The sequence below is a fragment of the Arachis stenosperma genome, chromosome 1 (genome assembly GCF_014773155.1).
Source record: "Arachis stenosperma cultivar V10309 chromosome 1, arast.V10309.gnm1.PFL2, whole genome shotgun sequence".
In the NCBI taxonomy this organism is placed as follows: Eukaryota; Viridiplantae; Streptophyta; class Magnoliopsida; order Fabales; family Fabaceae; genus Arachis; species Arachis stenosperma.
The window spans coordinates 126,898,410-126,919,980 of NC_080377.1; the positions used below are offsets into that span (position 1 = coordinate 126,898,410).

Consider the following 21,571-nt stretch of genomic DNA (forward strand, 5'->3'; position numbering starts at 1 on the left):
TCGTTATAAATTATTAAAAATAATTATTTTCACAGAACACAAATTTGATCTTTATTTACAGGAATGCACGTTTTCTTTTTTGTAATTAGGACAAGTTCGCCCTATCCCCAGCGAACTCTATATAGAGTTCGCCGCACCCTCGGCTACTCTTTGTAAAGTTCGTCGCATTATAAATTGGAAGTGGGACCATTGTCCCTTGTCCTTTTCTTTTCAAATCTTCTCCCAATATTTGTATTCTATTAGAACTTTCTGTATTCTGGCGTTCAAGAGATTTGAGGTTAGTAATTAAAATGTTAGTTTGAGTAATTTTTCTTAGATTAGTTAGAGTTATCTATTATTTCTTAGTTAGTGGTTGCACGCTAGTTATAGTTAGAGTTACTGTTTACTTATTTCATGTTATTCGGTGGTTGTTGATTGTTTTTAACATGTGAATTAGTATAAGTTGTTAGTCTATTTCTTAATTAATTTAGTAAGAAAAATTGGTTTAAGTTGTTAGTCAAATCTTAATAAAATTAAGTTAGAATGTGGGGTTAAGTGGGTAATAGGGTACAGTTGCCTAGGGTTTTACTGAAAGTGAGGTAGATAAGTAGTAGTTATCAAATACGTTTGTTTATAAATCCCGCTAATGTGAAACAAATGCTGATAAGTACATGTTATTTTGTTTAAATTCGTTGTGGTTAGATGGAGTAGCAGTTATTAGGATATGAGGGGACCCTATACAAATTAAATCAGGTTGAGCACATTGCTGACAGACTTGATCGAGTGGTATGATGATATCCTTGTCGTTTATCTCTCTTTAATTATGAAACAGTGAACTTGTGCTATTTAGAGTTGACGCTATTTTTTTGTTTTGTTTTTAATTTTATCCTTCCGTTTGGTAGGCGCCTCGGATCTTGCGTACTAGGCGAAATTTGATGATGAGGCCACTGGAGGCGATTAGGCCATATCTCAGACGAGTCGGGTTTGAGTATGTGGCCTACATGGTTGAGTTCGAGCATAACTGGCCACTTGCCTCGATATTGTTAGAAAGGTGGAGGCCTGAGCCCCACACCTTTCATCTAACATGCGGGGAGATGACCATCACGTTGCAGGACGTGGCGTATCAGCTGGGACACAGGATCGATGGTGATCCTGTGAGCGGGTGCATAGGTAGTTGGGAGCAGCACCACTAGGGATGGACCATTGAGGACTTTTGTCAGCAGTTACTGGATGTTGTATCTAGGGTGGAGGACAGACAGTCATAGACGAAGTGAACTATCAAACTGTTGTGGTTCCTGAACACTGTCAGTGGAGAGCTGGAGCAGGACGCCATTGGGTAAAGGACCAATCGGACGTCATTGTCTCGAGACTCAACTTAGAGAAGTGGTCCGGGTAATCATACGGTTGAGAAATAGCGGGCTGTGTTAGGGCAATTTGTGTGTCACCATAATAGTTCATCTCTTCTTCATCGTCACCATCATTTGGAATTTCGGCAGGTTCTTCTTCAACATCGTCTCCATCATTGGGATTAACTCTATACTGATCCATCATCGGATCCCTAACAGCGGAACCATCGTGACTTTCATCGCCGTCATCCAACTCAGCATTGTCCTCTTCAACATTAAACCCTTCTTGATTACCTTCAAGAGCCATATTCAGATCTACCATTGTCCGCCTATTTCATCTAACAGGCCCACTCAACGGACTATCGTCGACAGTATCCGCAGACGATCATCGGCCACCCAAATCAACGAGGAACACAGCTAACTCCAACAGATGAATATTTGCCCAGCGGTTGTGCCAAAACCATATAAGACGTACGTCCTTGTCGTCGCGCAGACGATACCTGATTAAAAATACCATAACGTTTTTATCACAAGCATGTTCACATAAATATACCACCAGCAGAACAACACAGTTGTGACATACCTTTTATAAATTAAAGTACCATCTATTTCGGTTGGATATTTGTAGTAGATTTTCTTCACCTTCTTTGTCTCTTGCATTCCCACAGAGAGTAATACCAGATTCTTTAACAGCTCTAAACAATTGATTTCTGTTGTCAGATGGGTAAATATAGGTTGGTTCGATCTAAAAACGATAGAACATTCCTCATCATACACCATTTCTCCATCATAATGAATGGATAACAGTGGATTTCTTGCCATTGTAAAAATTTGAGATAATCAACAACTAAAAAGTTTGTCGAGAACAAAGTTTGGTGCTCAACTTCGTTGTGTTAGGGCCATTTAGAGGGAAAACTTCGCATCGAGTTCGTCGGGGGTGCGACAAACTCTATATATATTATAGAGTTATAGAGTTCGCCGGGGATACGACGAACTTCGTAAAAAATATGGAGTTCGCGCGGGTGTACGATGAATTTGCCCTAATTACCAAAAAAAAGTGTATTCCTGTAAATAAAGATCAAAACTGTGTTCCGTGAAAATAATTATTTTTAATAATTTATAACGGAAAAAAATCCTATATTTAACTTGTTCAAATAAGGTTTGGTTGGGCTTGAATCCAAAAAGAAAAAATGAAAAAAATTATATAAAAAATATTCAATAAATTAAAATTAGCTCATAAGTTAATCGAATTAAATGAGATAATTTAAATGTGAACTATATGATTATTAAAATTGTAAATCATATTTATTTAAAGCCAATATTTTTATTATTTTATATTTGAATTAAGATTAATTAATTTTTTTATTTTTTTACTAAAAATACTAATTCTGTAATATTTCTCTTTTAAATTTTAAAATTAAATTACATATATTTTTAAATTATTTGTTTCAAAGATAATTTTTACACATGTAAAAATGTTTTTACATAAAAAATTAATAATTAAAACATAAATATATATTATATTAATAAAAATATTATTTATACATTGAAATTAATTATCAATATATTTGTGTATAAATAAATATATATAATTTAATTTATTTTTAATGTGTTTTTATATTCTAATATGTATTTTATAATAATAACTGATTTTAATAATTAATTTTAGTGCACACATAATATAATTATGTATTAAATAATTTTTTTGTTTTTGTATTAAATAATTTAATAGAACATGTTAAAATAGAGAAAGTTACAAACCATTTTATAGCTATTCTTGTGAGACCAAAAAGACTGATCCAAATATCCAATCATCCAATAAATGTTTTGCGTGGAACTGAGCAAAGCATGAAAAATTGAAAACCAAAACCACCAGTCAAGAGCCACGTGTGCAGCTAGGTGAGCCAAAACCCAAAAATTGGGTTCTCCTCAAAATTTTGATCTCTCCTCTCCGAAAAATGGTTCTTCCTTTCTAATTTGCCAAAGCCCACTTCTCTCATTCTTCATTCTTCATTCGCATCTTTCGGTAGATTCGAGCCAACGTTCAAAATTTTGCAATTATTCACCAGTCACCTCCTTATGAAAAGATTAATGAATACTCTCCCTAATCATAATCATAACTAAACCCATATATAAATAAAAAAGAATAAAGAAGCTTGATGCTTTTCAATTTGTCCCTAAATTGCAATTTACAGAGGCAGACAAACATGTCCGAGAATATTGACTTCAACAACCTCTCGCTTTCCTTCTCTCTCTGCTTTTTCTGATAGGTAAACCCCACTTCTTTATCTCTACAGTTCTTATCTCAATTATTTCTTGTTGCTTTTTTGTTTTTAATTCTCTGAAGTATTCAACTTGTAGATCCAATTTCAAAAGCCCTAGTTTTTTTATCTTTCTTTCTTTTTTATGTGTTTCAATCAATCAATAACCAATGATTATGTCTCTGTTCATCGTTGCACGGTCCGTATCTACTCCCTACATTTTAATCCTTTATGGCTCTGGATTCGGAATCTGCAATGGATTTTCAACTAAGGCCTACGTCTAGTTTACATTGTTATTGTGTTTTTGCCTTGATTGATGCATATCCAGCTAAACATCTCATCCTTTTCGTGTAACTGTGTGCTTATGTCTGAATTTTATGCTCTGCAATTGGTAATTTGATTTTTTATTACCGGGTCTTAGGTGCAATCACGTTGATAAGACTTCTTTAACCTGATTGCCTCAAAATTGGTTTGGCAGCCTATTTGATTGGGGATTGAATTCATGGAGATTCTCTTTGAGATCATGTTTCAGCTTTCTATGGTTAAGGATGTAGAATATTTGTTTGAGTAAAATAGGCTAATTGAGTGAATCTGTTTTGGTGTGTCTGAATACATGAATTATTAAATTCTCTAGTAATGACAGAGAGTTGACTTTTAAGCTATATTCTCTTAGAAGGTGGAAACCTTTTTCCGAATTCATACTGTATTGAAATATTAAGCATGCACGATGGATTCATATACAAATCAATTTAATGCTAAATGGAATTTTATATTTACCTCCTGCTTTTGATCGGAAGACTACTGTATCTGTGCATGTTAAATTAATGGCATAGCTGAAGTGTTTTGGCTTCTTATAATGATACTCAAATGCATGGAACAATGATGTTATTGAGGTGGACCATTCGAGCTCACGCATGGTTCTAGACTTCTAGTTATGCAAATTCTAGAAGTTTTTGTTCTATTGCAATATGTTTAGTTTGTACTCAGAGTCTTAGAGATTTGGACTCTTGGAAATAAAGAAATTGTCGATTATATCTGTATATCCTATAACACTTTCTAATTTTTATGACACTTGTCTTCGAGTCTAAGTGGCAACAATGAGGCTTCTGAAGGGGAATGAGAATTGTAATTGTGTTCTTAAATGTTGTCAGATTTAAATCACGAATTGAAAACATTTCTTTTGTTTTCCTTTTCCACAGCAGCTTGAATTTGAATATTGCTTGTGGTATACCCGTCAAACAATGTGTCAAATAATGGATAGTTTAGGCTTGACTTATCTGCTATGCAGTCCTCTCTCATCTGCTTGAAAGTGTAGGTGACCATATGCAATTCACCATACTCACCATTGAATTTTCTGGATTTCAGGTATGGGGAGTTTTGACATCCGGGAAATATCATGGTGCAGTGCCTAGACGGATTAAAGCATTTGTGTGCTGGTCTGGTAAATTGTTGTGATTCTGATTCATCAAAGCAACCCAGAGGCTTAGAAAATCCAGAAGTTCTTGCAAGAGAGACAGTGTGTATGTTATTATTGCCTATTTCTTTCCATCTTATGTTGTGAGAAGCTTTTCAAGGGATGATTAATCATGTATCACATTGTAAATTAAACTGTATGTTAGCAGTTGTGAGTTGACATTTATAACAAACTATCGATCCTGGTTGCATCTAATTATGGTCCTACCATGCTTATCTTTGCTTCTTGGGTCTCGCACAGGCACATAGGCAAGATTTCTTGCATATTGTACTTGCAGATCTTATAGAATTATTTATTGATTACTGTTTAATTCACTGATAATTACGCCGAAGTACTGAGCTTAGGGGTGCCTTATGACACTTACCTGTCGATACGCCAATGGACAGATCTTTTAAGTTACTGTAAGCAAATATATTGTTGTTATCTGGAAATCATGACAATGATCTTGGCACTGTGTAGATATTTCCAGTGATTTATGAATGTCTGAAAATTAAGCTGCTATCTACGAGTATTTGTACAACTGGATTCTATTGTTTAAAGGAACTTGTTCAAATCCTGAAACAATTCTCTTTTCTATTTCTCATTTTTCTTTGTTTATCAAAAGCTTAAAATGAAGTGGTTATTTATCAGTTTGATTACCGATGCAGTTAGTGTAAGTGAGATAGAAGCACTTTATGAACTGTTCAAGAAGATTAGCAGTGCGGTGATTGATGATGGATTAATTAATAAGGTGAATTATGACAGTGTCCTGTCCTGTCTTTCTCTCATTTGTGTTATGGTATCTGTATTTGTACATTTCAGGATGATTTCTTTCTTTCAGCATGGTATTTGTACTTGATGGTTTTCTTATTTTATATGGCAGGAAGAATTTCAGTTGGCACTATTTAAGACAAACAAGAAGGAGAGCTTGTTTGCAGATAGGGTTTGTAGAGCTTTATCTTATAATTTTATGTACAACTTCTTTTAATCTATTGTCTGAGAGTAAGAAACAATAAATAAGCATATAACAAAAGAATTTTGAATTTATTTATTTGTGTATTTATTGGGAAATTCTAACTCTTATAATTTAGCTGTGGATAAGAGTTGCAATTTCTGAAGAAAAAATGTAAAAGTTTATCTTCAGTTACCATTCTATGTAGATTAGCCTGTTGGACTTATTCCACCTTGTTATTATGTGTGGTTATAATAGGCCACCTTTTTTTTTACCCCCTTTATTAGCTGGATTAGACTTCTCTTCTTGGATAATGCTTATGATCCCACATAGTGTATACATTATAATATTAATCTCAGAAAAGTATTTGTTTTCTATTCATGATCTTGCATTTTCTGAATTCTGTAGGTGTTTGACTTGTTTGACACCAAGCACAATGGGATACTTGATTTTGACGAGTTTGCACGTGCTCTCTCTGTCTTTCATCCCAATGCTCCAATTGATGATAAAATTGAGTGTGAGATGACCAATTCTAACAAGACTAGACTTATATTCTTGTGAACAATTTTATTTGGGTTTAGAAAGGTGTGGGTATTTATTGGATGGGGAGGTAGATCATATCTATTGTTTTTAGCATGTCAGGCTTCTCTAAAGTGAGGAGGTTAGTCACCCTTAAATCAAGGTAGTGAGATGCACACATCATGGGAGTTATGAATTAGTGCCTCACTTTTACTTCATAAAGTTTCTCACTTTAGGGGATCTTTTTTTTTTGTTTTCGGTAGTCTATTCATTTATCTTACTGCACTTTCTATTTGTTAGTAATCCATGTGCTTGTTGGGGATTTCCAACTTTACTCCTTTGCAGTTTCATTTCAATTGTATGATCTCAAACAGCAAGGATTTATTGAGAGACAAGAGGTAATTTATTTTTCCTTATAATCTAATTAAATGAAGAAGTTTTGTCTGCTGTTCTATACACTATTTTGTATTCTGTTTAGGTTACTTGACAAATAATGTAGGAAAAAATTGTGTTCGCAACTGAATGTATACCTTGCACAATTTGTTTTTCTGAAGCCCATTGGCAGTGTATTTTCTATTCTCTTTTGGTGGAAATATACAAGGCCCTTGATTGAAAATCAGGAATATCTCATGAGTTTCTTAAAGGTAGATTGAGCCCTGTTGCCTCATGGCCTACTGTCTGGCTTTGAATCGGAGATGTCAAAAGTTGGAATATAGATTATTACCTGTTCACGAATCCAAAAACTGTATTGTTTTTTGCCAAGTTGATTTATAGAACATAACCTGTTCTGCGTTGACAACCTGAGCTCAGTGATTATTGATAAGAACTGTGAACAACGTATATGAGTTGGTAGTCCATTGCAAGGCACTCACTAAAAGGCAGGTTTAATATGTTTAGCATAAAAACTGAAGCCCAAGGTCATGGCTAAATTATTTGTTTATCATACCTGCGTATAGGTTATTTTGTCTTGCGCTTTAGCACTGTAAATTATCGGTCCTTTAGAACTATATATTACTTTTCTTCTTGACTTTTACCTCTTAAAAACTCAAGTTTATGCTTAAAATTTAATTGTAAATGAGTTTAGTATGATGTGTTAGAATCTCAGTACCATAATTTGTGTTATTTTCTTTTGTTCTCTATAATATGTCTGATCTAAAATGTTTTTTGTTATTGGCTGTGCCTGTACTTGATATGTATTGATGATCATTTTCTTTTATGTATAGGTAAAACAAATGGTGGTGGCCACTCTTGCTGAATCTGGTATGAATCTCTCGGATGATGTGATCGAAAGTATCATTGACAAGGTGCTTCAGTTATCTGATAAAACTTTGTTTTTGGCATTTTATTTGGCTTTTCTTGATGTCTGGAACTAATTTTCTCACTCATTAAATTTACACTCATCAGTCATCAAGTGTGTATGTTATATGTAATGCATGCCTACTCTGGAAATTAGCAATCTAGTTTTTCCTGTTTGTGATTGATTTTTAAAAATCTGGCAGCTAACCCTGTGGAGTCTTCAATTTTTTTTTTTTTAATTTAGAAGTGTATGTTCTTTAGACAGATGCATGTTTATTCTTCAATTATTTCTCATAAATTAGTCACTACGGGGGGCAGTTATGTATTCTTTGTTCTGTATTTTCGTGTTTTTACTCTAAGATTCTCTACTAAATTTCTCTTTAAAGTAAACAAAGCGAAGCTTCTTTAGTCTTATTATTATTGAACTCTTAGTTTCATGATTGTTGATAGCAATGGCATAAACCATAACTCGTTTGCTATCACAATTGTGTCTCTTTATCTGTCACTGACAGTTTTTAAACCATTTAGACATTCGAGGAAGCTGACACAAAACATGATGGGAAGATTGACAAGGAAGAATGGCGAAACCTTGTATTGCGGCATCCATCTCTTCTGAAAAATATGACTCTTCAGTACCTTAAGTGAGTCGCTTCAGTACATTGATATTGAAATCTTGAAATTCAATTGAAAGAGATCGATCTAAGTATGCTTTTTATTAAACTCTGGATTCTAACATCTCACTTAAATTGTTTCCTTGCAGAGACATCACCACCACATTTCCCAGTTTTGTGTTTCACTCTCAAGTCGATGACACTTGAGGCAACTATATCCATGGCAGTATCAGTGGGGTTGACTTGGAATGGCTTTGCTTCGATTTTTTCTTGTGAATGATTGGGTGCTCTGAAGGATTATTTGGAAGCGTATGGATTGATTTGGAGGTTGTTTATATTTCCATTATGAGTAGAAAGAAAGAACCTTAGATTGAACAAATGGGTTTGCTTAATTATTTGTTTCAATTGAGAATAAAAGGGGAACAGAATAGAACATTAAGGTGTTTAAGCAGCACCTTGGAATTTTGGTGAGAAATATGTTGCCATTAAGTGGTGTGCAAAGGCTCCAGAAGACTATGAAGATGTGTTTAAACAGACGCATATGGACATGCAACATGCAACATGCAACATGCCCATCGTTAAGAGCTGCTTCACAGTACACACTTGATTGAGATTACATTACATGGCATGTTAATTCTCATAGCCAAAACCAACCATGCCTTCCACCCGTCCCTGAAGATTTTAAAAACAGAAAAAATTGTTCCTTCTATCACTTTTCTTTCGCTTTTTGCCATTATTTTTCTTCAAGGTTGGCGATAAATTATCAGAGTCAACGATGTATGTTTTATTGTAATTATAATTTTTGAATGGATATGGGTTTGAGAAATTAATTCAAACAAAAAACTGAGTGCCTAAAATCACTGGTTGTCAGAAGTGTCTTTTATTCATGTCTACAACTTCATTAACAGTATTAGATTAATTTAACGCGTAACGGTAAATGCTACATAGACACTAGAAAGAGAGAATTGGTTTTGGTGCTGTTCCATGGCATTGGCATCTAAGTACATGCTGGAATGTTAGTACCTTTGTGGATCTTGTGAATCATGAGAAAGTTCAGACACGTTAAAACAAAACATACATTAGTATCTTCATACTGCAAAGTCTGCAATATAACATTTGGCTTCCAAGAAATTTTTTGAGAAAAATCAGAGGCTCCACCCTTCCAACCAAGTTGAACAATAATAAAACTATTAGTGTGATTTGTTCTTTTCAATCATGAAACAAAAGCCACTAGAACAAGCATCAATGATGAATCGTTTAATATTGTAAAAGTCAGTGTTTGTTCCATCTCTTGTATGATATACATTGAGTGAATCATAAATGGTGAGCTGCAGATCAATAATGCTGTTTGGTATGTTTCTAATTGCTTACACAAACTACATCAGCTATTCTACTTTTACTTCTAGATCCATCATCCATCAAAAACCTGCTCATGAAACCTCTAAATTGATAAATTCCCACACTGAGACTTAAAAAATCCATTGGATAATTAAAATTATCAGCAGAATGCAGAGATGATATTTATATGTTGTTGTTATCTGAGAAGCAGATGAATCAGAATCTTTATCCTTAACTCCCAAAATAAAACGACAAGCCCCAACTGAAGGGTCTCTAGAAGTAACCACACCAAGACCATCAAAATTGCAGCTTCTTGCATCTTGCATTTGCAGCTGATAGTAACTATTAAAGGCGTATGAAATGTTACCCTTTTCTCCAATTCCATTACAAGAACCTCCATAGTTTAGAGTAGTGCAGTCTGCAACACTGCATGCCATTCTCACATGGTTTGCCACATTATTCATATCACTGGAAGCGCTTGCCACACACCATCTTGAAGGTAGGTACTCAACATTCTTTGCATTCTTCAACTCCTTGTTTCCAAGGCCAAGGTTCAATGGATATTTAGCTTTTCCATCAAAAGAGAATATCCCCCAGTGTCTCTCAAAGCTTCCTGGAAGTATGCTCTTTGCTCCTTCATCCAGCAGGCTAAAGATATAAATATCCATAGGCGGTGAATTCGGCCTCAACGGTGTCCCTTTGTTGCTTAGGACATGATTGACTAGGCCTTGATTGAAGACCCTTGCTGCAGTGATATTCGCACCCATGGCTCCATCGGAGGGCCATCCGATTTCTCCAATAACAATAGGCATCTGGCCATACCCAAGTTTACTGAGAGCTGCAACCAAAGTGTCATAGTTGCCATCAAAGGCATTGGTGTAAACATTGGGGCCATCTATGACAGGATGAGTTGTTCCCTCAAAGAATGCATAGTCTTGAGGGAACTCTCCATTGTCATAGAGGCTGAGAAATGGATAGATATTAACAATGAATGGGGCTCCATTTGAGTTGAGGAACTGAACCAGCTGAGTCATTATCTGGGTCAGTTCTGGCCTGAATGCACCTTGGGATGGAACTGTGGACTCATAGGCATCTGCATTGCATGGCACAACTAGTTTTACAGAGCCAGCTAGATTTGCTTTCACTAAGGACTCTTGTAGATTCTGTATTGCCGGAATCACAAAATTCTGAAATTCACCATTATAACTCGTCAGGAATGGCTCATTTCCAACAGCAATATACCTGCATTAACAGGCCCAAGATGGAATCATGATTCACATCCATCTTGATAAAATACCATAAACTATAATCAATTTGCGTTGGTCGAGTGAGATAGCTCACTCGTCTGTTTAAACAATAGTTGTGGGTTTAATATTTTGGTCCCTAATATTGTTTCACTGAATGATTATCCGTGGCTTAAGGGAAAGAAAAAAACAAGAAACAGTCTAGTGCAAAAGGATCTTGCTAAAATTACTCATGAACTAATAGGCATACAGATTGTTAGAAAGTAAATAATTGAAGATGGTGGTGCAGTAGAATCAGCTTGTGTTTGGTGACAGAAGCAATAAAGCTTAAAGAAGCATGTAATGAATATGGAAAGTTATGTTACCTGATAAGAGCGCCATGCTTGGACATATAAGCAGAAACATTCTTCTGAATCCACATGTCTGCAGCTGAAGGAGATGAGCTCAAGAGAGAGAGATGCTCGTTAGGGATGCCAAGCATGATCTCAATCCCACTCCCCATCAGTGCCTTCAACACCTCCTCCTCTGCCTCGAACAACTTCACCTTCCCAATCTTATTATCCTTCAGCAGATCAACCACCGTCGTCGGCTTTAGCTTCCGGAACGACACCGTCCCCCAGTTCACCCCTATTCCCATCTCTGCCACCGCACCACAAGCACCACGCAACGCTAATACCACCACCACCACCACCACCAACATTTTTAGCTTCCACTCACAATCACACTCTTGTAAGTTGTAACTGCCTCGTATACTTTAGTAACTGCTATGCAGGCAATTACCACACTGCCCTGCTTATGTTACCTCCTTTTTTTTAAATGTCGGCGTTAATAGTAATGGTTCATATTACTTGCGTCTCAGAAAAATAAATGTTGTTTTCACACATTTGGAATCTGTTTTTTTTTGAACTGGTGACCGGGGTTATTATCAGTTGTCATGAACAACTTTTGTGGTTTGGGTTGTCAACTTGCCATACGCATTTGTATAAGTAATTTTCATACTTTACTAGTTTTAGTTTACTTATGTCCATCAAATACCAAATGAATCATCATCCTATAATTCTACACGTAAATTAAGGGGACATAGGAAATCATTAGTTTAAATTACTTTATTTTATTTAGCAATTAGTGGATGATAGATGATTAAGGTAGAAGGTGACATTGGTTTTATGTGAAACTGAAACATGGTGTTCCTTCCAGCAAGGATCAATTATGACGAGGCTGTTGATTATTTGAATTAGGAATTAGTGAAATAGTGGCTTGGGCAGGAAAAGACCAATTACGTTTTCAACTTTATAACGAAAACTGCAGCGGATGAAACTCTGATCGTTCACTTGGAGACAGAGTGAGCCATTGGATTTACTCATATATATAATCATGGAGATTAAGCACATTAAAATTACGCAGTGGGACACTGACCAAGGAGGATTTGAGCAAAACGGGACATGTGTACAAGGTTGTTTGTCGTTTGCCAAAGTGAGGTACGAGACAGACAGGGAGAGAGAGATGCGGAGAAGTCAAAAGCTGGGTTTCTACTGTGCAGGGTCCGACATTTTTGACGTGGCACTGCGAGCTCTTGACGGCGGTGGTGTCCCCCTTTATCTCAATTCTCATCCCTCTGCCATTCCTTCATTCGCCATTTCTTTATAATTAATCACCATTATAAATAAGAATTAAATTTTTTCTGGTGACTTAAATAAGTTAAACAAAAAAAACAAGAAAATTAAAGGCCCACTAGCTAGTACACTACCACAGTACCACTTTGTAATGTCATATTTATTGGATTTTAAAACTCAAATAACATAGTCTTTTCATACTCATTTAGAAATTGCGGACTCATGATATTATGTAATTAAATTTATAAATAAAAATGTTGTACGCATCAAAATTAAATTATTATAAATAATAATCCTTTTGTATACTAAGTATTTTTTTGCTGCCACCAAATGATATTCTCACACGTTCAATTTATTGAAATTTAAGTATAAAAATAATTGAAAAAGAATACTTCTAGTTGTTATTACTTATTAGTTATTAGTGAGTGCTTGATTCCCTAAAAAAAATAGAGTATTAATTTAGGACAAAATGTGTGCATAAAGTAAACTTAGAACAAAATGCGAATCTTTTGAATTTTAAAACACTATACATAACAAGGTTTTGCAGATTCCTAACAAGATGTAGCTGGATGTTACTATACCTATCTCCCAAATTGCACTTTTGCATTTCCATTTACCTCATTCCACAGCAAAAAAGCGGTTATTTACTCACAGACTCGTCCAATGCAAAATTAGTATTATACAGAGTTGTCAGATAATCAGATTAATATGTTTGATTCAGAGTATCATTCTTCTTTCTTTAACTTTATTTATTTATATCTTCATTCTTATTTTCTATCTTACTGAAGTTGTTAATATTTTGACATCAGAATGGAATTTGTGAGGGAAAGGCATTGATTCTGTCTGTAGGGTGAATATGATAGCCCACAGGAAGAAACAAACCCTTCAATCATAGAGCACTGCCACTCACTCTCAGATTCAAAGTATGTATGTCCTTTCAAAGTATTGATTCTGTTTGTAGGGCTATAAATAATGCAAATGCACTTTATAGCCTTTTCGAGGATTAACTGCAAAAGAAGACATGTCCCTTTGGACTTTTAGGAGGCCAGTGTTTTACACTTGTTTTTCAAATTATTTTTTATTTTTATTTTATCCACCTGAGAAAAATGGCCATAATTTCTGAAATATATATTCCCAACCAACACAAAGCCAAAAAGCTATTGCTAGCATATTAAACTATCAGTTGTGGAATAGAATCTTAAATTTTCATCCACCAAATACTCTTTGGAAATTCCACAAGAAAAAAACTCAAAAATCAATCGAATTTATTATTTTTATCAATACTTTTAACTGTCAGTCTAATTCTTAGTCTAACAATTCAATAATATATTTATAGTCCACAATTTTAAACATTATTAGTTAACTATTGGTTAAAAATAATAAATTCTTCTAGTCCTCTATCATTCGTCATATTATATAGTAAAGCTTAATCCTTATCTTATCTTCTCTTCGTCTTTGAAGGAATCAAACATCAATTGAAAGCTTAATCCTTATCATAGGCACAGAATATTGAAAGCTTCTGAAGCACTCGTTGTTACACTACAAAAGACTGCAGACTGCAAAGCAATATGCATGCTTATCGCTTTCAAAGACCAACATCTCCTACGACTCTCAAATCCACTCACTATGATACTCTGCTTACAAAATATTATTCTCACATTTCTTCCGCAGAATCGTCACATGTTAAACATCATAACAAAAGAATCTACATGGTGGATATGTTTCACACTAGTAACACTTAAGTACCATAGTTCGAGGTTGATTTATTGATGACCATAAGGTTGGCAAAATAAAACTCATGCTACAGACTATGTTTCAAGCGACATAAATATGTACACCATCTGCATATCTAATTTTCCATCAGGGCATAATATGACAAAAACATGAGAATCAGCATTAAGTAAGATCTCCCTTCATAGTTTTTGTTCCAAGACGGGTCTGTGAAAAGTTAGGTGTTTGAACTTCTAGCTCTTTTCAAAATCAGGCTGATTGGTGACAGATCTCACCCACGACCACTTATGATCTTTTGTATTGACTGGGTTCTTTGCACTCGCTATATCATCCAATGGAATATATGCATAGTTTCCATTAATAAGACCAGCTACAAATCCAGTATACCCTGCCATAATACCATGAATTGCAGAGTGCGCTAGAAGTGTGCAGTACAAATTATCAGTGGCATTTGCAGCAACAGCACGAATCATGTATGTAGGATCTATGTACTTCACCGTAAATAACTCACCCGGGTGCTCCCTCGCCCACCACTTGTTTAGCTCTGATTTCAGCCACACACCAACATCCAAGAACACTGGATTGCCAGATTCATCCTTTTCTTGCTTCTGTGAATCGGTTCTGGGTATTATATCCTGGCCAGCACCCTCAGCAACGACAAGCACCGCATGCCCGTTTGCCTTCAATCGCTTGTCGAGAAATTCAAAAAGTCCTCCTTTTCCTTCCAAGAAGAAGTCTATCTCAGGAATTAGGCAGCAATCGACATCACGGCTGCTAAGTGTTGCATATAAAGCTATGTGCCCTGTACTTCGACCCATCAGCTTTACCAGGCCTATCCCGTTAACCGCACTCACAGCCTCTACATGAGCAGCACTTATTGCTTGCTGAGCCATTTCAACTGCTGTTTGGAATCCGAAAGATCTGTCAATTATTCCCACATCATTATCCACGGTCTTAGGAATTCCAACAACTGCAACATTCAGTTTGCGACGTCTAATTTCATCAAATATCTTCACAGCTCCTCGCATAGTCCCATCGCCACCTATAATGTACACCTGTTGATGTGCACAATGAATTAGTTCTTCAGAAATACTGGATGCCTTGTTATGTATGCTATAGCCACCTTATGTGAGAAGAAAAAATTAATTCAAGAGGGCTTGCTATCTAAATTCTAAATTACCTGAATCCTACTAAACTTTTTGTTGCAATCTTCGGAAGAATGGTTAAAGCCAAAACACGAGTTAACAACAATCAAATCAAGTCTAGAAATGATTACATTGAAAATCTTCAATCTCACACATAGAAAGTCAGGGAAATTCAATCTCATTGATTTCAAGTGCATTCAGTTCAGAAATATCCATGATATATTAGATTAGTTTAAAATCAGTTTAACAATCACAATGTGAGTTTAATAGTTAGAGCCATTTCTTATGAACCAGCCTTGAACAAGCCACTTATTTCACATAATTTTGTTGATTAACTTTCCTAGGATCATTTCAAGGCATGTAAATCAAGCACAATGACATCTTACAATTTATAAATTTCGGTTTCATGATGAAGGGGAAAATACAGGGCTAATCAACAAAAAAATGCATAAAATTAACTAGTCATCTTATATATAAACCTAACAAGGTCAAACTGCATTGAGCATTCACTCATTGACTGTATTGAGAAGCTTTGACCATGGAAAACATAAAGATTTCACAAAGCGAAGTTAGTTTGGTGACCTGGTTGAAGCGAAGGTTTTCGATAGCGTCAACGATCTTATTGAGATCGAAACCGCCTCTAGAAGTTTCGAGGACGGTGCCACCTCTCTTGTGCCAGTCATCAACCAGCTTGGGGTTCAGCTCCACCGGCTCCCGCCAGTAGAACCCCCTGTAACCGGCGGTGATCCCGAAGATCTGGCGCACCCCGTAGAGGTCCCAGAGGCCCACAACGAGCTCCCTGATGACGGTGTTGAGGCCAGGGCAAAGCCCCCCGCACGTGACAATAGCGGCGCGCACCTCGGAGGGGTGGAAGAAGACTTGGTTGCGGGGGCCGGCGCGGTGGTAGGCAGAGAGAGGGAAGGGAGTGGCGAAGGTTCCAGAGAGGTCGTAGGTGATCTGGCGCAGAACGACGTCGGATTGGGATACGTAAAAGCCTTGATCGGTGTGGAAGTAGGGGTCGTGATCCAAGGGGTTCTGGTGAGTTTGGATTGTTGAGACGTAGTGAGTGAGATGGGGAAGTTCTTTGAGGTTGATGGGATTGAAGAGTTTGCTTGTGTCCACGCCGGAATTGCTGTTCGATACAGCCATGGCTTCCTATCACGTAGCTAACTGGACGAAATGAAAAGAAAAGAAGAGAAATGACAAGAAAATTATAAAGGCCTGGAACTCACTGAGTCACTGCTTTTGACGTGTTGCAATTACCGTACTTGCTAACCTCTTAGGCTCTTACACGCATGCATGAATACACCTACACACCAACTACATTTTTCTAAAATTCTTCTTCCTTTACTTTTGTTTTTTTAATGAATAACATTGTATATACTTCTGACATTATGATAATGTAACAATAACAATAGTAATAGTAACAGAACAACATTATAACATCATCAATAAGAATGACAACATCAACCAAAGAGCAACAAAGCAAATCAATGACAATAATAAAGACTAGTTACTTCTTATAGTCCTACATACTAATTAAGTAATTAGAAAGTTTGATTTAGATAATTTTCTTGCTCTTTATTTTTCGGAAGAGGAACTTTGACCGAATGAAAAAAATTCCTTTCTTATTTGTAAAGAACTTGTTTTAAGTCTTAAAAGGTAAATTTTAAACACTATATAAAAAGAAACCACACATGAAGTATAATTGTAGTAGAATGACAATGAAAAGTATCTTCATTCACATCATGAGTTGAGGACATTGGTACTAAGCCTGTGCATTTCGGGTGATCAACCATATCTCATACTACTGTTATTAATTTAGCCAAATTAATTCAATTATAGCTTAATTTTAGGGAGTACTTTTGTATTCATCCACTCAGATATTTAGCCAAAATAATTTAATTGTAGTTTAATTTTAGAGAGTACCTTTATATTCATCTACTAAGATATTTAATATACATCATTCACATGCTCATCAGCATAAATCTTATTATTATGACTATTATTATTTTTATTAATATTAATCCAGTAATAAAGATATGTAAATGACACAATTTAAAAATAAAAAACTCAATTAATTTTTTAATTCAAATACTTAGCATAAAAATTAGTTAAAAAAAATATTAACAAAATAGCTTTCTTTTTTAATATTCAGAGTTTAAAATTGTTTTTAAATTAAAATAAAACAAACTGATCATGTAATTTTAATTATTTTTCTGTACAGTCTCAACAACTTTTTAAAATTTAATCCATTCATGTTTATATTTTTTTTAATATTTAAAATTTTATTAACTGATCACACAATCTTAACTATCTTTTTATGCAATCTCAACAGCTTTTCGAAATCTCAACAGCTTTTCGAAATATAATCTTAACAACTTTTCGAAATTCAGTCCATTCATATCTATATCTGTATCTATAAATACATACCATCACTCTCTATGTATTATCTATTATTTCTTCAAAGGAAGAGAGTGAAAGCAGCATAACAGAAAAATGTGGCTCCAAAAGAATTCAGTTTTTCTGTTATTAGCTTTAATTCTCTTTTCCCTTTTACAAGTTCTTACAGGTGCTGCTGCTTTTGAACTTAAAAAGGTTAGCATGCTTTTATGTTACTCTTACTCATTCCCTTTTTCTGTTATTAGCTTTAATTCTCTTTTCTCTTTCTCTTATGTTTTTGTTTTGTTACAATAATATGTTATATTTATTTATTAATTTTTTTCCTCTCTTTTTTATTGATGAAAAATAAAAGTCATACATAGTATACTTAGGATCACATGAGCACGGAGAAGCAGCTACAGATGCTGATTTTGATAGAGTCACCCAAGCTCATCATGATTTTCTTGGATCCTATTTGGGAAGGTACTTAATATTCACTAATCAATACTTAATATTATTTGAATGTATTAATATTGAATATTATGTGTAAAAATTTGACTTGTATTAATTGCTATGCAGTTATGAGAAAGCACAAGAAGCAATGATTTATTCTTACACAAGGCATATTAATGGCTTTGCTGCAATGCTTCGAAATGAAGAGGCTGCTGAAATTGCAAGTAAGATTTTAATAAAGTGGTTGATAGTAAACAGAAAAAGATTTAAATTCTAATCTTACCAAAATTACTGTGATATTTTATGTAGAACATCCAAAGGTTGTGTCGGTGTTCTTGAACAAAGGAAGGAAGTTACACACTACACGTACGTGGGAGTTTATGTTAATGGAGAAGCAAAGTGGGGTGATTAGCCCTGCTTCAGTGTTTAACAAAGCTAGATTTGGTGAACATACCATAATTGGGAACCTTGACACCGGTAAATTTTACATCTTTCTGCCATAATTCTCTTTTATTTCCTTGTAGCACATCAATTTCAAAAGTGACTAATAAAAGTATCGTATACTCTATTATCTGTCCTTGTTCCATGGCAATCTCGCTGTTTTTAAAAACAATAGAGACAAAAAAATGTGCAATCACAATCCATTCTGTGAAAAGTATGATCTGTCTTGGCAGCCGTGTAAATCACATTGTCGTGGACCCTTCAAATATTTGTGACATACAAATCATCCATTACCCCATCATGTTTCTCCTTTCGAATTCAATAAACCGTATTAACTAGCAAGTACTATACTGTTACATGTAATAGTGTTTTTTTCCAATAGTTTATGCGCTGTGATTTCTTTCATTATTGTACGTGCTTTTCATGAAAATTTGATTAAAATTTACGTGTAGGTGTATGGCCAGAATCTCCTAGCTTTAGAGATGAGGGCATAGGTCCCATTCCTTCAAGATGGAAGGGATCCTGTGACGGTGGTAGTCCTGACTTCCATTGCAACAAGTGAGATTTTAACTTCTTTCTTTCTCGCTTTTTATTGATACTGTTTAATGTTTATTCACTCTCTCATTTTATTCTCTCTTGTAAAGAACAGAACTAGAAATCTTAAAAAAGTTATGCAAACACGTAAAACAGTGACAGAAATTTAACCATATCCTGATTACAGGAAGCTGATAGGAGCAAGGTACTTCAACAAAGGGTATGCTGCAATTGCAGGGCCAAGTGTACTGAAAAACGGTACTCTTAACACGGTGCGAGATTATGAAGGTCATGGATCACACACACTATCAACATTAGGTGGAAACTTTGTCCCCGGCGCTAACGTCTTCGGCTTTGGCAATGGAACCGCGGAAGGCGGCTCTCCTAAAGCTCGAGTGGCTTCTTACAAGGTTTGTTGGCCGCGAATTGACGACGGTGAGTGCTTTGATGCTGATATCATGGCGGCTTTCGACATGGCTATACATGATGGTGTGGATATTCTTTCCCTCTCTCTTGGATCGGATCCCGCTGACTACTTTGAAGATGGTCTGGCCATTGCCGCATTCCATGCTTTCGGCAAGGGAATCACCGTCGTGTGCTCTGCTGGTAACTCGGGACCAAAAAAGGGATCTGTCTCCAACGTTGCGCCTTGGTTATTCACCGTAGCTGCAAGTACCTTGGACAGGGAGTTTGATTCTGTTGTTGAACTCGAGAATGGAAAGAACTTCACGGTAACAAACTCTACTTTAGAAAAAAGGTTCAATCTTTTATTCCATATCAATTCTAATCTTATATATACTCTCAGGGTGCAAGCCTTGCTACTGCTATGCCGCAAAAGAAATTTTACCCACTCATCAATAGTTTAGATGCAAAATTGGCTAATGCAACTGATGGAGACGCGTAAGAATCTAATAACCTATTTCTTGAATTTAATTTTCGGAAGTCGGATGATATAATAAACTGTTTCTTGTGCTTGTGGTTGTGGTGTAGTATTCTGTGTAAGATAGGAACAATTGATCCAGAGAAGGTGAAGGGGAAAATATTGGTTTGTAGTAGAGGCGAGACGGCTAGAGTGGAGAAGAGTTTTGTGGCTATGGAGGCTGGTGCAGTTGGAATGATTCTTTGCAACGATGAGGCCAGTGGTAATGAGATCATCGCTGATCCTCATTTCCTTCCAGCATCACAGCTCACTTATGAAGATGGCCTGCAAGTCTTTGCATACCTCAATTCTTCCAAGAATCCGATGGGATATATTGCTCCTCCGGAAACCAAGTTCCATGTGAAGCCTGCTCCATTCGTGGCAGCATTCTCTTCGAGAGGGCCCAACAAAATCACACCTGAGATCCTTAAGCCTGACATCACGGCCCCCGGAGTCAACATCATTGCTGCATATTCGGAAGCAGTTAGCCCCACAGAAATGCCCTATGATAAGCGCAGGGTTCCATTTATCACAATGTCTGGAACATCTATGTCATGCCCTCACGTCGCCGGAATCGCCGGACTTCTCAAGACACTCCACCCTGAATGGAGTCCATCAGCTATTAAGTCCGCCATCATGACCACCGGTATTATATGTATTGTTTGACATATTTATTTAAATAAATAATTATCAATTGATTATTTAATTTAATTTTCTGGTGTCCTATTTTTTCAGCTAGGACAAGGGACAACAAGGGTGAGCCAATGCTTGATGGGAAGGATTTTAAAGAAACAACACGGTATGCATATGGTTCTGGTCACGTGAGACCAAATCGCGCCATGGACCCTGGCTTGGTCTACGATACAACCATAGAAGATAACCTCAACTTCTTATGTGTCCTTGGTTACAATCAGACCCAGATCATGGCGTTCTCCGGAGCTCGTCATCATGAGTGCCCTGATGCAATGAGCATCTTGGATTTCAACTACCCTACAATAACGGTTCCGATGCTGTACGGTTCAGTTAATGTGACACGCAGGCTGACGAATGTGGGTTCGCCAGGGACTTACTTTGCAAGGCTCCACACTCCTTCGGGGCTTTCCATTTCCGTGACTCCCAAAGTGTTGAAGTTTGAGAGCGTGGGTGAAGAGAAGAGTTTTAAGGTCGCAATGGAGGTTACTAAGCCAGGTCCCTCTATAGGCGATGCGGTCCTGACTTGGTCCGATGGAAAGCATTATGTTAGGACTCCAATCACCGTTGGTGGAATCAAGGGTAGGGTTATTAGATTTTAGTTATGCAAATAGGTTATTAGGATGACATTTCTGTTTTATTTCTGTCTCTATTTCCATTCTTT

The 21,571-nt window shown here is 36.1% G+C and overlaps 4 protein-coding genes and 1 long non-coding RNA gene across 7 annotated transcripts; 3 read left to right on the plus strand and 2 right to left on the minus strand.

Annotated features, from left to right (window-relative positions):
• The first annotated feature begins 3,222 nt into the window (after positions 1–3,222).
• Positions 3,223–9,284, plus strand: LOC130971754 (calcineurin B-like protein 3). Of its 3 annotated transcripts, none has more exons than XM_057897130.1 (9): positions 3,223–3,595; positions 4,952–5,106; positions 5,708–5,790; positions 5,923–5,982; positions 6,400–6,508; positions 6,856–6,908; positions 7,734–7,814; positions 8,335–8,447; positions 8,567–9,284. In XM_057897130.1, exons 2-9 carry the CDS (start codon positions 4,983–4,985, stop codon positions 8,622–8,624), a joined length of 681 nt encoding a protein of 226 aa, XP_057753113.1. In that variant the 5' UTR covers positions 3,223–3,595; positions 4,952–4,982; the 3' UTR covers positions 8,625–9,284. The 3 variants fall into 3 exon arrangements, with proteins under 3 accessions (XP_057753113.1, XP_057753114.1, XP_057753115.1); XM_057897131.1 differs by lacking the exon at positions 3,223–3,595 and adding an exon at positions 3,610–3,785; XM_057897132.1 differs by lacking the exon at positions 3,223–3,595 and adding an exon at positions 3,814–3,977.
• A 410-nt stretch (positions 9,285–9,694) lies between these two features.
• On the minus strand, positions 9,695–11,902 carry LOC130944245 (glucan endo-1,3-beta-glucosidase 5-like). The gene is made up of 2 exons (XM_057872474.1): positions 11,365–11,902; positions 9,695–10,997 (listed from the first exon to the last, which is right to left on the minus strand). Exons 1-2 carry the CDS (start codon positions 11,697–11,699, stop codon positions 9,887–9,889), a joined length of 1,446 nt encoding a protein of 481 aa, XP_057728457.1. The 5' UTR covers positions 11,700–11,902; the 3' UTR covers positions 9,695–9,886.
• Positions 11,903–13,196: 1,294 nt separating this feature from the next.
• Positions 13,197–14,292, plus strand: LOC130941032 (uncharacterized). Its single transcript, XR_009070516.1, has 3 exons — positions 13,197–13,334; positions 13,422–13,535; positions 14,074–14,292. It is a non-coding gene; the product is annotated as an uncharacterized LOC130941032 (long non-coding RNA).
• On the minus strand, positions 14,248–16,714 carry LOC130941027 (ATP-dependent 6-phosphofructokinase 2). Its single transcript, XM_057869379.1, has 2 exons — positions 16,071–16,714; positions 14,248–15,398 (listed from the first exon to the last, which is right to left on the minus strand). The coding sequence occupies exons 1-2, from the start codon at positions 16,635–16,637 to the stop codon at positions 14,577–14,579; spliced, it is 1,389 nt and encodes a 462-aa protein (XP_057725362.1). The 5' UTR covers positions 16,638–16,714; the 3' UTR covers positions 14,248–14,576.
• Positions 16,715–17,987: 1,273 nt separating this feature from the next.
• Positions 17,988–21,509, plus strand: LOC130934326 (subtilisin-like protease SBT5.4). Its single transcript, XM_057863909.1, has 9 exons — positions 17,988–18,086; positions 18,244–18,353; positions 18,450–18,547; positions 18,633–18,800; positions 19,217–19,322; positions 19,486–20,029; positions 20,104–20,198; positions 20,289–20,863; positions 20,953–21,509. The coding sequence occupies exons 1-9, from the start codon at positions 17,988–17,990 to the stop codon at positions 21,507–21,509; spliced, it is 2,352 nt and encodes a 783-aa protein (XP_057719892.1).
• The last annotated feature ends 62 nt before the right edge of the window (positions 21,510–21,571 follow it).

Bases quoted from the DNA above. Each gene is read 5' to 3' on its own strand.
- LOC130944245 (XM_057872474.1), bottom strand. From the start codon at position 11,699: ATGTTGGTGGTGGTGGTGGTGGTGGTATTAGCGTTGCGTGGTGCTTGT. The intron at 10,998-11,364 runs GTAACATAACTT...CTGTTAATGCAG, and splicing joins AAGCATGGCGCTCTTATCAG to GTATATTGCTGTTGGAAATG.
- LOC130941027 (XM_057869379.1), bottom strand. From the start codon at position 16,637: ATGGCTGTATCGAACAGCAATTCCGGCGTGGACACAAGCAAACTCTTC. The intron at 15,399-16,070 runs GTCACCAAACTA...GCACATCAACAG, and splicing joins AAAACCTTCGCTTCAACCAG to GTGTACATTATAGGTGGCGA.
- LOC130934326 (XM_057863909.1), top strand. From the start codon at position 17,988: ATGTGGCTCCAAAAGAATTCAGTTTTTCTGTTATTAGCTTTAATTCTC. The intron at 19,323-19,485 runs GTGAGATTTTAA...TCCTGATTACAG, and splicing joins CCTGACTTCCATTGCAACAA to GAAGCTGATAGGAGCAAGGT. The intron at 20,199-20,288 runs GTAAGAATCTAA...GTTGTGGTGTAG, and splicing joins AATGCAACTGATGGAGACGC to TATTCTGTGTAAGATAGGAA.
- LOC130971754 (XM_057897130.1), top strand. From the start codon at position 4,983: ATGGTGCAGTGCCTAGACGGATTAAAGCATTTGTGTGCTGGTCTGGTA. The intron at 6,509-6,855 runs GTGAGATGACCA...ACTCCTTTGCAG, and splicing joins AATTGATGATAAAATTGAGT to TTTCATTTCAATTGTATGAT. The intron at 7,815-8,334 runs GTGCTTCAGTTA...TAAACCATTTAG, and splicing joins TCGAAAGTATCATTGACAAG to ACATTCGAGGAAGCTGACAC.